The sequence below is a fragment of the Haliaeetus albicilla genome, chromosome 7 (genome assembly GCF_947461875.1).
Source record: "Haliaeetus albicilla chromosome 7, bHalAlb1.1, whole genome shotgun sequence".
Classification (NCBI taxonomy): domain Eukaryota; kingdom Metazoa; phylum Chordata; class Aves; order Accipitriformes; family Accipitridae; genus Haliaeetus; species Haliaeetus albicilla.
Genome location: NC_091489.1, coordinates 7482727 through 7507048, shown reverse-complemented (window position 1 = coordinate 7507048; position 24322 = coordinate 7482727). Strand labels below are relative to the sequence as shown.

At 41.8% G+C, this 24322-nt stretch overlaps 1 protein-coding gene across 4 annotated transcripts in view; it reads right to left on the bottom strand.

The window, feature by feature from the left end:
* The window catches only part of RPS6KA2 (ribosomal protein S6 kinase A2), a 308863-nt gene that overhangs the window by 123163 nt on the left and 161378 nt on the right, over positions 1 to 24322 (bottom strand). The window contains exon 1 of one of the 4 annotated variants that reach the window (XM_069786869.1): positions 12243 to 12470. The exons of the other annotated variants lie outside the window; for them this stretch is intronic. Within the exon in view, the coding sequence (XP_069642970.1) occupies positions 12243 to 12455 (213 nt within the window). The 5' untranslated portion in view covers positions 12456 to 12470. Of the gene's footprint in view, positions 1 to 12242; positions 12471 to 24322 lie in introns of those variants that run through there. 4 annotated transcript variants of the gene reach the window in all.

Below are 24322 nucleotides of genomic sequence, written 5' to 3'. Positions count from 1 at the left end.
TTGTAACAAATCCACATGGCATCTTAACAGGTAGAGGTTTTTTTAAAAATAAAAGATGATCCAAATAGCTTCACTGAAAATTATGATTGGCCTAGACTCAAACACATTTTCCTGACAAAGTACGGCACATCTTCAGAGTGAAATCATGACACAGAGAGATTTACTGTGAAACTCAATGGTTCTGTGTTACAAGCAACAAACCCTGAGCCCTGCTCTGTTCAGGCCTGCCAGCCTTGGCAGATATGTGGGACAGACTCCTGGCCCGCTAAGGCAATCCAGTCCCAAAGGATAAGTGGACTCAGCAGTCCCCTTTACTGCACACTGTAAATGGACAAGGTGGAGAGAGAAGACCAACCTGTATCTACTGTCCTACCTACCAAACAGACGGATTTGCTCATACGTGATTACAGAACTACACCTACAAAAAGACCAGAGCACAGATAAAGATCATTATTACCTTTGAGCCATCAACAGCAGGGTGCAGAGTGCAACTTCATGACCTCTCCCCTAAGTGTATCCCCAACGAGCTGGAGGAGTTAAAGGCTACTGTACAGTAAATTGTGCAAGATTGTTCCTATGCTCAGAGCAGCCACAAAGCTGTTTGGGACTCCTGGAAGAGGCTAACCTTCCATTCAGAGAAAACTGAATGGGCACAGATTAAAGCAGTTCTTCCTGTTCTACTTTTAATGTTCATTTCAAATATAGCTTCAGTTAGTAACCTGAACAAAGACAAATGAACAGCAAAATACAATGCATAATCCAATTTTTTAGTATCAAGCTAATAAAAGAAAAATGCTTTCTGATGTTCTATATGGTGGATGCTATCACACTGATAGTCAAAATCACCAGCTGGCTCCACTGGGCTGCTATGCCAGTGAAATCCTTCATGCAGCTGGAAGACAAAATACTGAAGAAGAAATGGATGCAACAGTATAATGACTGAGCTTTTTTTTGCCACATCAAAAAATCAGAAGCCCACTTGAACCTAGTAATCCTGTACGAAACACAGGATACCAAGCAACAGCTACTCCTGTTCCGTTACAGATAAGGCATTTATTGTGCTCCTCAGTGAATCCTAGGCAATTATGTCTGCAGTAGATTATAGCCTTTACACTGAGTCTTACTTTATGACCCCTAGTCAACTAACCATATCTGCACCACTTGTTACTATATTAATGTTTTATAAATAACAGCATAAAGACATCTGAATGGTAAGTGAAGTAATTCAATCAGTCAGTAACAGCAGGAAGCTAAAATTGATACTGTGGACAAAGGAAAACTAGACAATAAAATCAGAAGATGACAAGTGAAAGCCAAAGAGGAAAGCTGAAACCACACAAAAGTTTTACTTCAAAGAAGTGTTTAATCAAACACACAACTCCAGCACTCATTTGTTTTCCCCGTTTGCCCTGTCAGAAACAATGAGCAATGCCACAGTTTTTCCAAGAAGCCATGGGAGGTAAATTTTCTGTAATTTAAGCCAATACTGTAACGAAAAAAAATCTTTAATGTAAAACACAGCGAAAAGCTGATTATGAATTTGCCACAAATTTTGCGTTGTTTATATTCTTCAAGTTATTTACATTTAAAACTGTTCTTTTTCATCGCTACACAGCAGGCTCCTGCTGTGCCAAAGCAGAGTTCCAGTTTGCTTTGTTAAAGACTCAGTTTTCTCAAAAACATTATTTTTGGACTGTGTTTTTTCTGATTGGTTTTCAATGTTCAAAATGTTTCTTTACCCACAAAGGCTGAGTAAATTGACATCTGCTATCCTTGAACTTTATCCAGACCTTATAACTGAAACTTTTTGTACAGGGCAATATCAAAATCTTTACTCCTCATAAAACTCCTTATGCTTGTGAAGATACACGTGGATGTCATCAGTGAGTTTGCATTAAGCTGTGTTACTGGATCCATCTGAAAAGTAAAGTAACATAAGAACTACAGCCCTGCACAGCTGCAATATCTAAACTTCCAGTCATATGAAGTAGTAAGTAAAGCTGGGTGACACATAACACTGCTGTGTAAATAGTCTTCATTTGGAAGTAAGAGTAAAGATAAGTAAAAATTTGCATCAGCTTCTCATTTCCGTAACTACTTCTATGCCAATGAGCTGTAACTGCATGTTTTAAGGACACTGAAGGTTGATTAGGTGCATTTATAACTAAGATTCCTGGAACTGCAGAGAGCAGAAGAGCAATCTAGGCCATTTTTCTCACATACTGAAAATGGAACCAGCCTTTTGTACACAGGCTGTGAGTTGACCCGGGGCGATGTAGACCAAACATGAGAAGTATTATAGGAAACATATTACTTCCAATTCTTAACAAGAAAAAAATATATGATATATGTATACTGTATATACTGGGTTTCATCTGGATGAAGACCAGAAGAAAATTATTTTTATTTTTTATAAAAGTTCATCTAAAGACCTAAGGAATCCATCACATACTAAATGGTGCATATCAGCCAAGTTAGCTACCGAACACCTCTTGCTCAGCAGTCACCAATGAAAGGCACGTAATCCCTTGCAGTATTTTCTTCACCAACGAACCATGTTCCTCCTCCCTGCCCTACCTGAAAACCTCCTGCCTTCCTTCCAGTCATCCCATCTCAAAAAATTTGGGTTGTAAGCTGAGTCCGGGAGAGTGCTGAGAGGAGCGGCAGGTCTGGGCCGGGCGGGAGCCGGGGTGGGATGCAGCTGCAGGTCCCCAGGAGCCGTGCCAGCATCAGGCAGGGCACAACGGGGAGACGAGCGGAGCAGCCGCCCCTCAGCCCGCTGGCAGCTCCCCGGCCCCGCAGAGGCATCGCCTCAAAGAGGTCTCCAGCTGCTCTGCGCTCGGGAAGTTGTAACCAGCCTCTTAAATCCCGACTTGAAACCCTGCCGCAGGCGAGCGAGGTCGCGGCTCACGTAACTTATACCACCCCAGAGAAGCAGCATCAATGAAGGGAGCCAGGACGTGCTGTAATTGTGGTCAGCTTTGGGAGAGAAGTCAGGCAAAGCACACGGGGCACGTTCCAGCAGCACGGCCTCGAAGCGATGACGGAAGGGTTCGGGTTGTGAAGAGTCCCATTAAACAAAGCCGACGTAATCCCCCAGCCCGCCACAGCCGCATGCCTGTTCAATGCTGCAGGGTGATCCCTGGGCTATTATAAATGCCACAGAAATCCTGAGCAAAGGCAACAAACAGGTTTGTAACCCCCGTGAACGCTGCAGGCAGGTACCAGGGCAGCTCTCGAACTTGGTCTTGGAACCACCTCCCAGCCCACTCTGGGACTTGGGGAAAACCAGTTACACTGCTGGCCTAAACTGGGGCCGTTCCCCATCTTCTAATCTGTGCACGGAAACCGCAAGCCCTAAACCAAGCCTGTTATAATGTCCACCTACGCTAATTAGCTGATCATGCGAGACTGGAGACATGTGCCCGACCTAAATTATGGATAAAGTCAGGAGCAATAAACCTAATCACAGCACGAAAGATTCAGGTTAGACATCAGGAAAATCCTTCCCTGGCAAGGGCAGAGAAACACCGGTACAGATGCCACTTAACATGTAACCAGCTTGTACCCTACCTCCCTTCAACTGCCTCCTTTTTATTTTATCCTATCTGATATTACACTTTTGTGGGTGGGTTTCAAGTGCCCACAGTGCGTACACACGGCTGTAAATATAACAAATACTATTAACAAATGGTGGCTATTACAAGATTTATAGCAGATATTCAGGATCCACCTCACAAATATAGGGCCCAGATCTAAAAAACACCCTCACTTTATTAATAGGCATAATTCTGATTTATACTGTTAGCTCCATCACCGGCAATGTAAGTAGATGTTTGAGAAGAAACTGCTCTTGTAATAGTTTTCCAGGATCAGGCCCTAAAAACAGAGGATGCAGATGGTGAACACAAGATGCACACAGAGTGAAAACAACTCTCGCTTTCCATGGTGGCAGAATGCCAGTTAGTCAGAGCCTGCTGATGACGGTACAAGAGGAGGAACTGTCATGCATATGTGCCAAATTTACTCATTTAAAAAGTGAATTGGGCATCACCGTCTGTTGCAGCTAATCAACAAATTGAGACAAGTGGGGCAACAAATTATGCCCCTTTTAATCAACTAGCACTGTCACCTCCTTTGTAAACAGGGAGAGTTTCTAAATTTGTTTTTGGTAAGTTTCAAGCAGTAAAAGAAGATGGAAACATCCTGTTAACAAATTACTGGCTCAATTCAAAGACCATCAAAGGACTCTCTACAGACTTTAGGTCAGGATCAAAATGCATAAATAGCAGCACTCCACGAAGGACAGTCGAGCACAAAGAGAAGATTCGTCACTTCGGTTTTTAAAAGTCATTTGAGAAAAGAATAAATTATTAGAACCTGATCGTGGTTTTCCAACAGTGTGACAACACTATATTGATCAAGGCATAAAGGTTTGAAGATTTATGCCTTTATTTTACTTGCTGCTTGGCTGCATCCGTCAAGACAAGTGTTGTAGATAGTGCTGTATTATCTCACCTCTTGTTGTAAAAAGGAGTAGAAGGAAAACCCAGAATTCCACCAGCTTATCTCCCTTCAGAATGCAAGTCTTCTCTGAAAAAGATAAATCATACCGACTTTTTCTGTATTCAGAGAGTGGCACCTGGGCCACGTACTCCAGATGTGAAAGTATGCAGGGGGAAAATCCCAGTGCTCCTGATACACCATCCCAGCCAGAAGAGTGCCAGCACTATATCCATTCATATTTTAGCACTCCTCAGTGCGAAAGAGCTAAGTTCCAGAATATAATGCTACACAAAGAGCAACCATAAACAAACTGGATTCAAAATAATCCCTGGAAGTGACCTACATATTTAAAGTTTTCCTAAAGTGATACAGGTCTGAACACATGATCAATTAAACAAAAATGCCCAAACCTCAGATACATAGAAAATGGCTATGAAAATCTAGGTTTTCATCCAGATTTGAAAGCTCCTTACACAGGATGCCAGCAGATGTTGCAGGCTCTACAAAAATCTTTCTATAATATAGATCTTTATCAAACCCAGTAATTCAAAACTACTTCAACTGAAAGCCAAATGAGAAGCTGCACGGTTCACCTGCTTTATGAAAGACTCGGAACCTTTACTAATCCAGTTGAAACGATTTGCCAAACAAAACTACTTGACTACAGAGGGTGAATACACAACCTTTGCTTATAAACGCATTAAGGTAACTGCCTGAGGAACAGCCCAGCATTGCATTAGTCTTGCAGTGTCCTGCCATTTTTGCTTTCCCTCTCTGTGAGGGGGAAATTAAATTCTCTTCAGAGTTTCCGCTGCCATTGAAAAACATTTCAACAATCCAAATACAGGATTTACTCCACTGACCACTAATGCCAAAGGCCCCAAAACCACTTACTCTGAAAGAAGATGAGTTTTGCAATTTGTAGCTGCATCTATAAAGCAATGAAAAATTGATGGTTTCCTTTTGACTGCCATAGAAAGGGCTGCTTTGTACATTTCTTTCCTCAGGGAATCCATTGCTATAATTTTCCATTGGAGAGTTCCTGTATTCCTGCATTGCTAAAGTGACCGCAACACTGACCTATTTTGGGTCATCAAAAACCTAGGATTAATCACATGTCTAAAAACAAACAAACAAATTTAATTGTTACATGAATTTACTTGCTTAACTATCTGTAACTATTTCTATCAAAAACTATGCAGCGTTCTTCAAAATGCCAAAACACACAGGCTGTAACTTCTGCATTTTTTCATCTATAACAAATAAAAAAGAGTAATCCACATTTCATTCTTCTGTATTGTTATTATCAAGAGCATAGGCACTGTGAACATCATCCACTGCAGGACGTCAAAGTAACAACAGAAACATTAATCTAGTCTCAGAAAGCCCTGCAAGTTGGGTAAGTATTAACCTCGCACGCTGTGAGGTTAAGCTGCTTGCCTATGGTCACACAGTGAATTTGACAGGACCACGAATAAAGCCCACATTTCCTGATTTCCCAGCCCTATCACAAGACAACATTGATGTACTTACTAAATTTTAATTGAATGGTCTGTACAATTCGTATTTCTAAATCTCCAGAGTTCGTAACAGCAGGTATTAATGTTTTACTTCGGGTTCAAAAGTACAAAGTACACTAAAAGCTGGTTTTAGTTTAATGGAAATGAAATGGTCCATCTCGAAACACCGTGCTGTTTAGAGCATGCTAATGCTTGTGGAACCGTATGGAAATGTGAGGTATGCAGCTCTCAGGTTTGATTACTCATGTCATCAGAGCCGGCAATGCAGCGCTCGGATCAGCTTGCACGGGGCTGCCGGGGCCGTTTCCACCCAGCTCCTCTTTACGTAAGGCAGGCGTAACCTTGACCGTGCCCTCGCCGGCACGGCTCCCTTGAAATGCCACAAGGAGAGGTCAGCCCCGCTAGATTTTATAGATCTTCGGCGTATGCTCCCAAGGTGGGACAAGTACCCGGTGTGTGTTAGCCCGGGGGTTACCCGCCCTGCATTCAAAGGCTGTTCTGGTTTCCAAAAGATCGAAGAGCAGCTCGTCGGAGAAACTGTTATAGGATTCAACTGCCTGTTCCCCAGTCCCATTTCTGCTGATACAAGTGTGTGCCCAATACAGCTCTCTGGAGGAACCCCAAATTCTCTTTTGTCAGAGGTCGCAAGAGCCCCCAAATGTGGAGAGCCAGGATGAGCTGCAGGTACCCAGCCTTTTGGAAATTCATCATTTGCAAAGGTCACAGAAGCAGCACGGAGAAGCACGCATGCTTCAGACCACGATGCAGGTGGACAATCCTTTCTGTGTTCAGAAACTACCACCAGTACTCATCCAAAAACAAAGTCTACCATTCCAGAAAGTTTTGCACATGCAAAATACAATTTCAAAATTTATTTTTCACTTCACTGTCTTCATTGTGCCTTCATCTCTCTTGCTAACTGACTATCCCTTCCCCACCTTTTAATAAAAACTTTTCCCCTGACTTGCATCCTTTATTGGTCTTTCAGATCTTACCGGTCCTAGCCATTTTTGTGGGTTAAACAACATCTGCTCGGATAATTAGAAGAGAAGAGATTAACAAGTCAGAGAACAGTCATTACCTGCAGACATTCTGAAAATAGCCATCTCCACAAATCCAACAGACAGAGCCATCAATTACAGTAATCCTAGAGGTAGACAGTATTTGCCTAGAAAGACTATTTTAATCTTATAAGTAGGACCCACAGTGAAACAGGTTTCTCTGTTTCCAAAAATGTCAATTCCAGTGTTTCAGGAAACAAACAGTGAAATTGGTGCTTGCAATGTCACTAAATGTGGATTGAGTCATGCTTCTAGTCATTAACCAATTCTAGAATAAGGAACTACTTAGCACAAGGGAAAGAAAACAAAAAAACATTTAGCCAGTAACAGCTTCAGCTCTCACTGACAATCACCTCTTCATGAACTTCTGGAACTACTTGCATACATGTGTTTAATATCAGAGGCAGAGGCATCCAGTTATCCCGGCTACTTGCTTAATTCTAAAATAAAGACATGCTTTCTTGAAGAATTTCAGCTTAACTGTAATGTAAGAACACATTTGAACCTCTAATAGACTTCATCTTGTTTCATTTTTAATTTGAAGAATCTACTTACTGGAAAGAATATTGTACTCCACTAAGAATGTGTTGGAAACTTCATTTAACTATCTTGGATTTTGTTACAAAGTTCACTTGATATATATGCAGAAAACCAGAACCAGATTTTTTTTTTTTTTTTTAATCAAGCATGTTTTGAGAACAGTTTTTGAGTTGGGGTTTTATAATAGATCTTCAAAAGATGCCATAAAAACTCATTTTCCCTCATTTTTAAAAATTCTATTTTCATCTTAGTTTGAAGGTAAGTTTAAAAAAATTAAGATGTTGCTTTTCAAGAACATCCCAAGACAAAAAATTGAAAAATTATATACAAAAAGTGTGATATAGTTTTCAAGAAAAAATTCTAGCGAAGTGTTTATAAACTTCAAGCAACTTTTTAAAGCTGTTACAAACATTATGACTTGGCGACTTAACCCTCGCCCCCCAGTTAAATAAAAAAAGTCTGTATGGAAAATCATGTTTGCTAGGTAGCTGTAATTTAAGTCAGGTATTGTAGCAGTATAAACAGTAACAGGAGGAGACGTGGGTAAGGCTGAGATGGAAGACACACATACCCACAAAATCTTCCAGGCCTGTTGTTACCTCAACTGACATCATTTCATAGCACCTCTCTCTACATGGGGAACAGCACAGGACAGACCAATTCATTCCCAGATTAGAAAAATAACCCTGGACCGAAGCACTTGCCCTGCCAGAGACCAGACTGGTCATGGTGCTGGAGACACCCGAGGTCTCACGGTGTCATCCGGATCGTGCCAGTGACTGAACGCTTGCCTTGGGAAAGAGGGAGCTCACTGTGCAACCCTGTACGCAGCCAGCTGAGGAAAGCCCTACCGTCAGGGAGACTGGTACCTTGTATGGACTTTAAAAAGGGAAATCTTAAAGACCTCGGTAAATTGCAAATTCTTGGAAAATTTTGTGACAGCAGCCTGGACATGTCAATGCGCCCATTTAAAATAAATGAAATACACTGACCACAACGCGACACACTTCTCTCAAGAGTCACTGCCCTCATAAAGTCGTTTACGGGGGTTTTCCCACAGAACTGATGTGGGGTTGATAGCCACCGCAGAAAGTACCGGCGTGCTCTTTCCTCCCCAGGACTGAACACGATAGTCTGGAGCAGATTCGCAGCCTCCTCGTCCCCAGCTGAACAAGCCCGTCAGAGCTGTGGAATGACTGCCGGGGATGGCGGGACCATGCTCTGCTCCCTCATCCTCGGCCAAGCAGAACATCCCTTTCCAACCCGTTCGCTCCCTCTTGGGCAGGGGCAAGCCCTGCTAGCGCAGCAGAGAGGCAGAGCGCCGATCAAGAAAAGCAAAGCGAGCTGTAAAGGGCAAATACGTACTACAAGGGGTGCCATCTGGCAACCGTATAAGGAAAAAAAGCATTAAGTGGCTTATATAAACCAGTGCCATAAAACCCCTGTATAAAGGCAGCTAAGGACACCATCTCTCCCAGCCGGAGGTGCCGCTGGCCGAGCACTGCGAAAAGAACAAAATTAAGGTTACGCAATGCCTCGCATTAGGCCCAAAGTAAACGAAGTCAGGACTCGCATTTTGACAGCAACGCGAACCAACCAAAGCTCGTGCCGCTGGGTAGAACCCCTGAGCTCCTTGCCATGGCCGTGGCGGACTGGGATGGGTGGGACACGAGCAGGGGCTGCCTCGGCCCCGGGAGCCCCAGGAGGCACAGGCTGTGCCGGGACACACAGGGACCTCCCAGCCCGGTCCCCTCAAGAAGCAGGTCCTCCACGGTCCGGCTTACAGCGTGGGCTCACCACGGCGAGTAAGGCCCAGCGCCGTCAGGGAATTAAGGCCTGGACTGAAGCCAGTCAACAACTTCAACGCATCTTCAGTCAGACCACTGTAGCTCTCTCTGCGGCGGTTAAAATCTCTATCTCCCTGATCACCACCACCACCACCTTCTTCTTCTGGCTTCTTGGCTGGAGGTAAACCTGCGCTGTCCCTGACTTTTAAGGACTACAGGAACCAAAGATGAACACGTTCATTCACTTCACACACACCCGGTGTTTTCCAAACAATCCTGAAGGTGGAGGAGCTGGCAAGCGGACGTTCTGCTGCTTATGTTCACCACAAAATCCAGTGACCACAGTTATCCTGTTCACTTTGCAACACAGAGATGCTCAGCCTTAGCAACAGGGCCACTTACTGCCCCGAGGGCTGTGTGCTACGGGCCTCCAGCCATGGAGGAAAGTACCAAGGAAGCTCACAGATGTGGAGGTGCTTTGAAAAAAAGGTTTATGCAAAAAGTAATTCACAGAATTCACCGACCCTTGAAGCCCACGGAACCAAATTACTTCTAAACATACTTCTTTCATCTTTTTTTGCTTATTCTTGTTTAATTTTCCCGTTCAAGTAAGTTAGTTGGCCATGTGCAGCCTTTGTTACTGTTACGGCAGTCGGTGCTGGGGAGCCTGTGGTCCATCCAGCCTGGCTTAGTGGGTGCTGTTGCCTTGGTACTACAGCACCTTCCACATCAGCAACCAAATCTCCCTCCTGTTACAGTCTACCATGAAGAAGAGCTTTCAACTCCGCAAGAACTGTCATTCCCCCTCTCCCTCAACCCAGGATAACTCCAGCTCCAGATAATCAAGCTGTCAATCAGCAGAGCTGTGGGAATACTGCCAGTTTCAGAAGCGCTCACAATGGCTTTCCCAGGGAAAACTCCATCTTCCAAAACTGATGTCAAGGCCAGCACCAAACATACCTATGGTACATTCCCTGGTGGACGTCTTCAACTCTCAGTCACAACCAACATGCGGTTCAGATCCCTCTAAGGGGGAAGTCAGGCAACTTTGTTATAGGAAGGAATCTGGCACAACGCTGGTTTCTATGAGTATTAATTGAGCTTTCGATTTTTCCTATGAGTAATATCATGTGCAGAAAATAATACACAAGCAGATAGCAAGGCATAACACACATCTGAAGAATATTATTTTCTACATTTTGCTACAAGTATAGTTATAAAAAGTGCACAATGCTGTAATACTTTGGTTTTACCTGTTGTAGTCAATCACTAGCAAACTGATCCATCTTTACTCCTAGCACAATTAAAGATTTTGGTAAAGTTCAGTAAAGTAACATTTAAATAAGACACAAATGCAATTTCATATTTGCTTTCTCTATAAGGAATTGAATTTAAGACCAAAAGAAAAAAAAAAGGGCTAATTAAAAAACTTCTACTGAGTTTTAAAAGCTCTATGCAGTTACTTCACATGATTGCTCATAAATTCAATAAAGCCCTAAAGATTACTCACATCTAGCAGCATTATCATCAAGGGCAAAGTAACTTTCTTTTTCCTCTTACAGAGAAAATGGACTTTTATTATGCTGCTAATCACACCTACACATTGAGTACCCATTAGTGTTAGAAGCTGAAAGCTATGAGTAAGTTTTATTTCTCATTTTTAGAAGATGATAATCTTTTCAGATTGCTCCCTCAGACTTTAGAACTGGGGCGATGATGTTCGTGACGGTGTCTGTTAGTTCAGTATCAAGTGCCCTTAGGATCTTGTAAAGTATCTTTTTATTTAAGATTACACCCAATCTCAAATATACATTGAATAAGAATTTCTAATTGCAACTGAAATTTCAAAAATGGAATATGACATATAAAATCCACAGTGCTATATTTGAGGATCATTCATATGGGCCACTATCATTTCTAACATGAAACGAAATTCACCACTGAAAATTTCTACTCCAATTCCAGAAATATATTAAAGAAATGAGAAGATCTATTAGATTCCTCATAGCATAAGAATAAAAATATTAACACTTGAATCTGTAATCTTCATCATGGATAAAACTAAAAGGAAGGGAACTCTTTGCTTTTTAGACCTGTATGATGCCTCTTAACCATTTACAATCCTTGGCCTCATTTTTCACCCACCACTGTTGGCATAAAACATTCCATAGCAGGCAGCTACCTTTCCCAGAGGAAATTCCTCATATATCCCCCAAATTTGTTCTTAATGTTTACTATCAACGTTCCTTACGTGCTGTCATAAATGCTAGGTGACTTTCAAAAGTTGCCAAGACTGAAAGAACATCACTTGTAAAGCAGAACAGTCCTCAAGCTCTTCTGCAACTGTGGCAGCCCCCAACAGCATCATGCACAGCCTTAACATATTGAGCAATATTCAAGCAAGCCACTGATGAGAACAGTGTTAGGATGCAGAGGGTGCAAATGAAAACATTTGTTTCCCTATTCTTAACCATCTATCCTTTCCTGAGAATACTATCTAAACATGCCAGTTGTCCTTTTTTACTGAGGTTTTAATCTTCTTATTCATTCTCTTAACATCAAGTATGCAAGTATTCCCCACATCCGCTCTAATATTTTCATTTCTGTGTCATGTGCATTGTGTTCTGGAAAAGTGTCAAGATTTAGTTAGTAGCAACTGACGTAGAGGAGGAATTACTGACAGAATTAGCATTTCACTAGTAAAAAATAAGGAGTATATCAAACACCTACTTTGTGGAAAAAAAAAAGAAAGGAAAACAAAACTGCCCATCATTAGGGTTACCGGCTGCTGAGCACGTTGCTTTTTAGTTTGCTCAGTTTTATCTTACCGTTTCCTTGTACTCCCTTGTCTGCCATTGTGCCTGTCTATCTTGTCTTGTTTTCCACCGACTTGCATGTGCCTGGCAAGATCCCTGGGCATGGTCATCTTTTGTCCCCTGTGGAGTGCCAGAGCAGAGGACCATGGCTCCTGGCCAGGGATGCTGTTCGTTTTGGCGATACGTACGATAAGCAATAACAATGCTGGAAAATTCCACTCGCATTTGATATAACTAGTGACTATTAGTCTTCTGTGTTTATATTTGTCTTCTGTCCCTAGGCAAAATCCTGCCCAAACTCCACAGTGGTACCCATCAGTGTGCAGCTGAGGGGAGCGGGAAGGGAGAAGGTCCCTACAAGGAATCTGGGAGGATGGAGAACTTCTTGCTTATTCCCATCAAATGTCCTGGGCAAGCCGTTGGTGTTATGCCAGGCCCCCGATCATAGGAATTTGACCCCATCACTGTGCTAAATGATTTAGCTTGCTTAGGAGTTCACTGGGAGCTGATAATCTGCCTATCATGACTGATCTAAAACTGGAAAATGGTCATGCACATTTTAAAAATAGTCTGTTTATCACATCATATGTATTGATTATCTTTTGGAAGCATTTCAAGAGACATCATTCTGGAAGTCAATCGAAAATCAATATGACCTGAATTTATCCAGAACAGGTTGGATGAAGCCCTGGTACTAGGCACCTAGTGTTTTTTTTTCCTATACCAAATTGCACACAGTTAAACAATATATAACTGTCTATATATTAATATCACAGCCTCCTGGCACCTATGAATCATTAAACAGAATTTTAATGTGGCTTATTTCACATGTGTGCATTGATATTTGGAAAAGTTCAGTTCCCATTCTCTGAGTACCGAAACGCCCTAAAGTCGTATTGCTAAAGTGGCCTGGTATATGCACTGAACTAACCCCAGCCATCTACCTGTGACCTGCCAGAAAGACAAACAAATGATGTCAGGCAGTAATAAACAGACTGCAGAAAGTTGAAGCATGAACAGAAGTATGATTGAAAACACCGTGAAAGAGAAGATGCAGATCTGCAGCCCTACTGCTAATAACGATCTGTCGCTCAACCTCAGTGTCTGGCAGCAAACCCACTACAGCAAATTTTACCTGACTGAAGCTGGGACACGGAAGACTCATTTGGCTTTGGAACCAAGTTTCAGATCATTCAGTGCATGAGAAAGGCTGTCGACCTTTGATTTCCATATAAAGGCAACTGATTGCCAATTATTGTGTAAATGAATTTCTTCTTAGGGTTGATTGCTGCCACTCTTTACCGCTACAACCTGAAGAAGTCAGGTTCTTCTGTTTAATATTTGAACCTATTTACAGCTTCCAGAAGCAGAAAGAACAGGTTTCATTTTCAGCAGTCTACCTCAATGCCTCTTCCTCACTCAAATGAACTATGGATACCACAGTCAGGTACTTCTTGTGTGAATAGAATTACGTTATACACCGGCTTCACTAATGCAGCTCATCAATAAGGATGAAATGTCAGGCAGAGGAGGGTGGATACTCTCTGAAAGGGGAAGGGACTGTAACTCTAGAATAACAGATTTCTGCAATAAATAATTTATAACAAATTATTATAGAACATACATTTTATGGAACATAAAATTAGTAGCGTAAAGTATTGTTACCTTATGGCAACTTAAAATCAAAAAGCTGTTCTCAATTCCCTCTTTCCCGCCCGGAGCTCCGACTCCATGCATAACCCAGCTCTTCGGACCTTCCTAAAGGACATCTGAAATGTGGGGCATCGTGCTGAGAAAGAGCCATGGCTCGCTCTCGATTCTGCATGACTTCCCTCTGGCCCACAAAAGTGACAAAGAGAAGAGCGTCATCTGTTTTATACATGAGATCCAGGTAGCAATACTACACTGCCGGGAGAGTAGGAGGACACTGCTGCGATGCGAGAAGCCCTAATGCAGCTGTGTTGGCAGGTGCCGCTCCATCATCTCTGCATGCTGCCTTACCACTAGAAAACATTCAACCCTTTTAAAACATCTTGTAGGTAACAACGCACTCAGTTCTCCTTTGCTCAAGCTGTACTCTGACACAGCAAGCAGCAGACTCAGAAGCAGAAAGGTTTGTTGGCGGCTTTCTGTGCTGTAAGCACCGTTCTTGGCAAAAATGAGACCAGCACCAGCAATTGCACCAGAGGAGCAATATCCTCCCCTTCCACACATGTTCTGCCTCATCTCTTCTATTCCAGGAGGGGGAAAGAAGGGGATATTCTGTAGAGGAGACCACTACGTAGATGGAAACGACCCTAATAAGGAAGAGTTTTCCATGAGGATTTCCACTTGTCTTGCACATTCACTACACACCATGTTGCATCAAGCAAAGAAACCTGCTGGAGTGGGGTATCCAGCCCACTATATTTAAAAATGTTGGTAAATTGAAAATGGATCATGCCACTTTGCTCTGCTCCTTCCTCCTGTCCCCCCACACACCATGAATATATTTTGGAAGAAAAGAATACACCCACTACTTGAGCAGATTCTAAGTATTTCACAGATTATGCATATAAGGAGGAAATAATAATATATGATTTCAGCAAATCTGCAGTGCTCCATGCCTACAGGAAAACTGCAGGAATTTTAGCAATAGAAACACTTGGACAGGAGGTAACTTTCCCCTATAAAGCAGGGGGAAAAGTGCAGCAATGGCTGAGACCTGCTGTGAATAATTAATGACATTTTTTCAGGCAGTGACTTATGCCTGAATTCCTAAAGGAAATAGTCTACTTAAACTGGTTTATTAAAGCTGTATCCCAAGGAAAATCCAAACTATGTTTAATGAAGCAATCTGACCAATTTGTGATGCATTTTCCGTCTCTAGTTCTTCATGTGCCATTCAAACCCATACAGCATGTAATTAAATGAAGGATGGCTAAAATATCTCACTTGCTAGATTACTATACATTTTCCTAATTAGCAATTACAACCCACTGTTGCCACAGTCATTTGCTGAGTAATACCTGTTCCACTGTAGGCTTGAGCACAACTACAGAAAGTAATAACACACAAACCCCACTATAGTTAGATGCTTAACAAGCACTATAGATAAATAAAAAAGAGGGTCACAACTTCAAAGGAACTGGAGCTTTAATTTATAGTGCAGAGGTTAGCAATATAATTAATGAGAATTATAACAAAACAAAGGAGAGAAATCACTGAAATCTTCTAACCATGCAGCTTTGGGAAAAGCAAACAAATAATCCCCAAACCAAAGCTGAAGGTTGTCTAGAACACTTTATTGGTGCACCGTGCTTCTGATCTGTGATCCACCCCCTTCCCTCCCTGCCAGATTCCTGTTAAAAAGAAAGAAAGATCTCACACCAATTCCACACTTCGCAACAAGATTTCAGGGAGCTTTTCTTTTCCTACCATGTAGGGAACAAGCAATGATAGGATCAGATAAAAGCACATAATGAGATTAAGTCTCATTAAAAAACCCCTCTTGTGCTTCAAAGGCACTTAACTCTATTAGAGTTAAGACTGAGAACGGTACATACCCCTACAAACACAAGTCACGCGTGCAGAAGAGATGCAACGCTGCAGAAACTGCATTTCTTGCCGTAAAGCAGTCACATCGAATGGCAAAACACTCTTCTGAAATGCACGGATTTTACGTGATGAGACAAGGCAATATTCTCCAGGGTCCTTGATGCGCCTTGCATCGAAAGGGTTTCTAAACAGCTACATGTGAAACACCTCCACATTCAAAGGATGCACAGCATAGGTAGCTGCTTTTTTGCAATGAGCGCCTGGTATGGCAGCAGCTCAGGGCACTCACTTGCCCCAAACCGCTTCTCTAGTACCTTGTCTCCCAGTGCAGCCACCTCTTACCGACACCGGATTTCAGTCCCTACGGATGCACCTGACTCTGTGGCGGACAAGTCTCAAGTGTTTCATAGGGATGGGAATTTCTGGGTTTTACACGCAGAAACTAAAGAAATGAGAGGCCTGACCTTTGAGAGAAGACAGAGAGAACTGCTGCAAAACTTTTGCAGGAAAACCGAATCCAGTTCTATCAAATTTGACTTTTAAAAAGAAGAGAAATTTAAATATAAATTCAGATTATTACAGGAATTACTGGGAATTCAAAGATTAAATAATCACATTGAAATAAATCAGATAACTATTATTGAAAGCTAGCTGCAAGCCTGAATAAAATTATATTAATATAGCTTTAACAGTAGCACTGAGAATTAAGAAAAAAATTCAACCAATTCAGCAATGTGTAGCATGCCCAAATGAACTATATGCACCTTTTTTCAACAAAAAAGTTCTTATTGATTTGCTAAATCTATTGTATTAGTCATACCTTTTTAAATATCTTGACAGATACATATACAAAGCTACAAAAATAATCACACTTCCTATCAGCTTGTCAATAATTAATTTTTTCTTTGTGAATATAATTACTGTTTTTATCAGCAAAATTCTTAAATTTCTATAGAAAGATATGATGCATAAAAAATACTTTAATTTTTGTTTCAAAGTTTTTATTACAAAATTCCTTAGCTAAAATAATAAATTAATCCTCTAATGGACAATGTTCATCCTGATTCTGTGAAGATGACTGATAAAATTGTTTATTAGCAATGAATCCTTACGTGTTCAGTGCCATCCAGGTCAAATTTAGCTAGAGACTGACCCTAATCCTAAATCAGATTTTCTAGCTAGCCTCTATTCTGCCAGCACAGAAAAGCTACAGATGGCAGAAGAGAGGAATGCCAACAGTACCAAATAGGAACATTCATTTTTAAAGACAACTTAAAAATAAATTTCTCATACAGATTTATAACTAAATTTGCTGTTAGGCAGAAGAAACATAAAATAAGACAAAACAAAAAGCTGCCTGCTGTGGAATACTGCTGAAAATACAGTGTTTCCACTGAAGCCAGCTCTGAGGCCAGACAGGGTCACAGACTGGAACGGCGATGATGTTGAGGGCAGTGCTGTAGGCAAGGGGACTTTTTTCATAAATTCTGCTCTCCCTTTCCCACTGTCAGCTTCTCAACTCCTCTACTACATTCAGTGCCATTTTTGATGGTACATTGTTGGGTTTTTTTCTTGGGGATCTGAGTATAAATGAAAATAAATGTCTACAAGGATGTTTCTATTTCGCAGCTAATACTATTCCATTGTTTCCTTCATGTCACTCTGGAACTGTAAAAAGGCCTTGTAGCAGGAATATATTACATATATTCTCAGTATGGGTCCCTTCAAACTGTGACAGCAACAAACGCAGGAGTCAATACCCACCATCTAAACTACACCAATTTCCATACAACAACCTCTTACCTATTGGTAAGAGCGTTTTGTTCTTAACATCCATCTTCCCAATTTCATACTGTATTTACAGGGTGTAGGAGCACCGCATAAAAACCCATCACCTCTCATCCTAAAATTAACACGAGAGACAATGTTGAGCAACCAGCATAACTAGCGGACTAAGATGAGACACTGTGTCATGAGGACTGGCAGCTTAGGTACAGGGTCCCAATATCCAGCAGGAAAAGAGAGAAAAACTAAACCTGGGATAGCTATGGAGCCTCAAGAATTGAACCACCTATTCCAGGGTGACCACTGGCCCACCAGATAAGCTTCTCCGAGGTGGACAATGAACAGGGAGCAGAGCAAACGCAAAGAGAAGCAAACCTCTGAGGCTTCTATCTTCTGTCTTGTATGATTTTGGTGGGTGCCTTTGGCACTTGGGCTTTTTACAGCCTCACAGCAGGAGACAAGAGTTTTCTTCTGAAAGGGAAGCCCAGAATGGAGGTGGCCTCGAGAGAGTCCACAGTGGGCTCAGGTCTGACATACAGGGCAGCAGCAGTGGCCACCAAAAAGAGAGTAGCAGCAGCAAAGAAGCAGAGGGGTAGGATGGGTGTAGGACCCTGGGGACCTCGAGGTGAGGTTGGAGAGGAATGCCAAGAGGAAGCTTGGCATTGGAAAGATGATGCAGGTGGGCAGGGATTTGGGACTGGGACGAAAATAGGGAGTAGAAATACCTGGGAGGGATCTACAACAGATGAGGTTGGTGGTGTGCGTGGCTAAAGTGGAAGGGTATTTAGGGCAGAGTAAGGACTATGAATGAGTTTGCGCTAGGATCCGTGGGGAACTCCAGAATGGGCAGAAGTGCTGGGAGGCTTTTGGGCTGGTGTGGGGACCTCTGAACTGTGTATAGGGGCTGGGTGGGGAGAGGACAGAAAGGATTCCAGGAAAAGACATTTGGGAATCTCATCTGAGCTTAGCTGCAGCCAGTACCTCCTTCTGCTACTCCGGCTTGGGGACAAGGGTGCACCCAGGACTACTTTACTTCTCTGCAGAACCGTCCTCTTTGCGTTCTGCTTTTGTGGAGGGCTGCTGCAATGGGCTCGGGGTCTGTGACTGAGGCTGTCGGGCAGAAGGGAGGAATTTTTTTATTGCAGAAGTCCAGACAGGTGATTCAGACACCACTGTCATGCCCATGTCAACACACCCTTCAGCATTACCCTGTAATGAATATAATGCAGCTGAGCTGGGGATTGTACAAAGTCACAGGCCTTAAGAAAATTTTATTGCAGAGTCTACGTTCTCTCACTTTCCTACCCCTACTCTATGGCAGCACAAGTAATGAACAATACCAGGTGCCTGCACCAAAGCACCTGGGCTTGACTTTCTGAGATGCGGAATACTTACAGATCCTGTTCAGTCTGAGTCCTGACTGATTACCTGCTCTGTAAATTGACACCCCTCCTCAAGAGCACCCCTCATCAGGGACTTCTGAAAACATTTACTCCACATCAACCTTCCAAAACTGACAACGGGACTGCAGCCAGAGGATATCAATCAGCCCAAGTTAAATTGCAATTAAGACTATTGTACGATAGAATAAGACTTAGAGGGAGAAAGCACATTCCTCAGGCATCAGTTAAAAAAAACTCACTTAAGTAATGTGCTTTTCGCTGCATGCAACAAAACATAATTCATCCTGCAACCTTAGCAGCCTGTGTTAAACTGAAGCAGTCACAGCTGACCTTCCTCAGTCATTCTGACATGTCTATATTAGTTGTTCTCATTACATAAAGACAATCAATCAGAAATTGGAGAACAATGGCCTTATGAGGGTTCATAAAAATTGAATGCAAATCCTCTGTGCCACTCAGTCAGGGACAAGTTATTCCCAGAGCTACAGACACATGTCTGTGCCAAAGTCAACGTAAATTTTTTTTTTTTTTTTCTGAGTAGGGTCTTGGCCCAAGAAGGGAGCTTGCTGATTGCCACAGGAGGGACAGCTGCCAGAAAGCTACTCACGTTTCCCTGTTTGGTGTGACTCCTTCATCCTCTGTCATTAGCGTAGCACAGAACAGGAAAGGTATTTATACAAGTAGCTGCTGTAAATTATTTTTTTTTTTTTAGTATTCTGACATTACTCTGATGTACATGCTCCATGCCAAAAAATTCAGCTAATTTATACACAAATTCCATTTCAGCAAGTTCCACATTACTAATTGGGATTATCAGTGAGGGACTCGGAGCAAGGACCCCTCCACTTTCTATCCTCCAGAACCTCCTCCTGTGTGACAGGCCAGGCTGGCTCCATGTCACTGATTTCTAATGCAGAGTGTAGAGAGTACCACTGTCACACATGATTGAAACAAGCTAATACCTTCAATTTTCAAGGGAGATATGGAGCAGAAAAACAATTATCAAGGAAGAAATGAGATCCTGGGTGCTTAAGTCAGACAGGTCTACTAGAGGTCACCAGAATTGCAGTTTCTCATATATCTTCAGAAGAAGAAATATGAGGTCTTGTTCAAAATAGTAATGGGCTGCTGCATATCACGTTTGGAACTCCAGATGCCTGTTAGAAAAGTCAATAGCTGATAGTCAGGGATCCTGTTTGGTATACATGAAAAGCAGCTGTTCCTAATATACTTAGTTAACCTGATACCATCAAGCTTATTTTCGGTCATTGCTGGGTCAATGACCATTTCTTCCTCCTCCCACAACCCTACACATCCCCTTCTCCAAACAAAAGCCTCATGGTCCAAAACCCAAATGGCCTTCATCAAACTTTACATTACTTAAATATCATTTTACTGTCATGTTTTTTTTTCTCCGAATCCCACATACAGTCTTAAATCAAGATCCAAGGGTTGCTTTTGGTCCTGACTTAGTGGGACAAGCCCTCAATATTTGAATAGAAAAAGTCTCATCCGGCATCTCCTTTAATGGGATTTTCTCCTCTAGCTGTATTTTAAAGGTGAAAGTAGTAGTTTTCAGACGCTAAAACACTACAAACTAAAATGTTCCAGTGATTAACAAAAATTAGAATAGTCCTTAATATTCTACTGTTCTTTCTGTTGAGCTGATCTTCATTTGAAAGACATTAAAAAAGGTCAACCGTATTTGGTAATTTTGTCTGCTTTGGCCATACAGCTTAACAAAGGTACTTCACTAGGTACTCCGGGAATCCCTCTAAGCAATTCAAATACCACACGCAAAACACTCCCAAACTTTTGACACTGCACACTGCATCTGTTAGCTTCTAGATCCTCCTCCACAATTGCAGATAAATATACTTACACATCAGTGGTTCACATTTCTCCAAGGTAATCCAGAAGCAAGTACAATCAGTTGACAAAACATTTGTTTTATTTTCACTCCCAAGTGATAACAAAGAAGTTCAAACACAAACCATTTTGCATATATAAAAAGGCACTGATACCGTATTTGGATCTGAAAGCCAAAGCCCCATGAAATTTAAGAACTAGCACCCAAGTAAAGCGCTACATTTGACTTAAGCAAAAAAAAAAACAAAAAAACCCACCCTCACAACCTTGAAGACATTGGAAGTCTCCAGTGTGTGCTCCTTTCAGCTTCCATGGAAGACACATGCTGCTGACCTGTTAAACTCTGCCTGAGTCCTCTGTTGTAAAGCAATCCCAAAGCATACAAACAAAACCTCATCTGTATCGGGGGGGTCATGCAGATCTCCTGAATTTGGGAGCTCCAAGAGTTGACGCTGACTTGGTTCCAGGCCTCCACCTTGGACTAGGAAATTACCCCTCATACAACACTCTCGGGTAACTTTCGTTTACACACTGTAGCTGTAAATATAATAGTAATGTAGAGTGAATAAGCCACATAGGTGTACAGTATCCACAGACACGTTTCTACAGAGCCAAAGAAAAGTCAGTAACATTATCCAGACCTAACAGTTCCTGGGCAGGGATATGTATGTACCTCCTGCCCCATGCACCTGGAAGCACAGGTGAGTAGGGTAACGTCAGCAAGCTAGTCTGAATTACTAACGAGAGGTAAACATACTCGCAAACGCATTTGGCAAGTCAATCCATAAAAACCACCCAGTATTTTGATGATAAAGATCTCAAATACTTCATTTTTCATCCTCTAAGCAAAATCTTTTCACAGAAATGTCATACGTCTTCACAGTCTCGTAGATAACTTAGCTCACCACTCCTCATGAGTGTGGGGAGGTGGGGAAAGAGGAAGCAATATGTTGTGCAATGCAGTACTTGTAGCCGAGCAAATATAAAATACATTTGACAACTAACTACATGGAGATACTGCTGCCAGTCAAATCTATCTTTAAACATGTGCCTAAATAAGGGATTTAGAGTCTGTTTCAAACTGAAGTCCATAGGACTCTATTATTACTTGCTAAGAGCACTCAAGCTCATACACAAGAAATAGAAGCAGGTATATTACACCAAATTACAACACACCACTATAACCTGGTCCTTAACACGTATCTGCTCACTGCACCAGCACAGCAAAGCCTCACAGTACGGATGATACACAAACACATTCTCATAAGCTTTTTCAATAGGCCCAACAGACAGGGTAGACTAGGGTACAGTTCAAGCCTTGAATTTCATGACTTCCACAGTTCAACTGTTTTTAAATAACATTTGCCTTCTGTTATGTTCAAATTACTCACTGTATCTCAAAATGTGGCCAGGTGGAAATCTGCAGCTGGAAAGGTTAAAAAAAAAAGGCAAGAGGAAGAGTTTTGGTGTTGTGGCTTCAGTTTCTGCTGCACTGAAGATTTTCAGGCCATACATACTTTAATCCAGCAGAAATAATGCTGTTTAAAAAAACATAGGAAACTGTAGCGCATACTTTAAATATAGCCGTGCATTTGAGTTCAAAGCAGGTTTTTTTTCTAACAGATTCTACGTCTTGGGGAAAGGGGGGAAAGAATGGCAATTATGGGATTTGATATATTTTAAGACTTTGGGTCTTAAAGACTGTAGCCATTTTAATTCAATGTTGGAAAGACTGCCTTTGAAAGTAGTTTCACAGCAGGAAAAGAACTGTTTTAAGTAACAGTAGATAACTCCAATTAAACTCCACTTGAGCTTTTAAACTTGAAGACAAACAAAAGGCCAACCCCCCCAACTTCAAGTTTGCACATGAGGTAGTTTTCTCTAAGCTTTATGCAGCAGCGGGCCATGTGCTTAACTCCCTTCATTTAGCTAACACTAATTTCTAATCTGGATTTTCCTTTTCCATAAAGATTTCATTAAAAAATTCCTGACAGTACTTCCAAGTAAAGTCAGAAGATGAAAATAAAACATAAAAATTATACACACTGGTAGACATATGTGTTATACCGCATACTTTAAAACCTCCAAGATTTGACTAGAGTTAAAGTCTATAGTGATTTTTACCCATACCTCCCCTGTCCCAGCCCCCACTGAAGGATGATAGTATTCCTCCGTTCTGATTTGAACAACTAAGCATTAACTGCACCAGCCAAAGGGATGTGAGAGCGCATGATGTGTAATTTGGATGGATTTTGGAGAGACAGGACTTTGGTTGCAAGGATAATTCTGCTCTCTCTGATCATGTCGCCCTTGCAAATCAGGCTTTATACCTCCACAGGGACAAATCTGATTCTTCCCCTCCTTGGCTGCCTCCTGGACTGGGTGCTCTTCTGCAGCTGTGGGCTGTGGGCGCCTGGGTCATCAGCTTTTTCCTTTAAGAGACTGTGATCAGTATGGAAAGGAGTGGAGAGGCAGCCTTCCTGAAACTGAGCTGTTGTTTCCTCTTAACAGCAGGAATACAAACCAACAAGCGGCTTCTGCATAAACCTCTCTCATACTGAAAGATATATGAACCTGGTGAATATATGATATGGATATATGGTGATGTATGAACAGGTGATTGATCTTGAACTTGAAGCCCGTACAAAAGAGTCATAGATAGGATCAAATCAAAACTGACATTTTTGGTTAAAAGGTTGTGCTCCCAAAAGCTTTTTAAGAAAACACAGCAAGAGATCAGAAAATGAGGCAGGACAGGAGGAGTTAGACAAAATATTTTTTTGAAAACCGATAGTCTGAAAAGCTCTTGAAAGATGTTGGGAAGAGGCATGGATCTGCATGCAATTTTTGTTACTTTTTCCATTCTGCATGTTCTTTCGTGGCTCTTTCTGATGGCACAATACACTACATGCTCAGCGTCCCTCACGGCTGAGCTCTCCTCCAGCAGCGTAAGGACAGGTCTCCTGGCAATGACACCCACAGAGCAGTCTCTGTAGTTGTAACCCTCCTCAGGAAGACTGGACCATTTTAGCTACTTTACTGCAAGGGTAATTTTACTGGCCTACGTTCTGCTACAGTCCCCACCAACAGTCTACCAAAAAAGGGAAAAAAAAAAAGAAAAAATCCTGCATCATCTACTCTGATAATTATTGAAACTATTTATTCCTATCTAAGAGGAGCATGAGGTGAATGGTAAATAGTTTTAAGGAGATTCTGTGAAGCTAGCACATAAGACGACAAAAAAAAAGGGGGGGGGGTGTTATGTGTTATCCTTTTGTTTTCACCTGTCCTCTGTATGAGTAGAGCTCATTCACTGGATATCTGATTCTGGAAATAGTTTTCCCATTGATACAGGACTGATACTGGAAATAGTTTTCATTCCGGGACTTACTTCTCTGCCCTTGTTGGCTTCCTCTCTCTCCTACTGCTTCTGCTGTCTTCCAAAGTTCATTAGAGTACAGCAGAATTTGGGCATGTTCTTCAGCAGTATTTTTATAA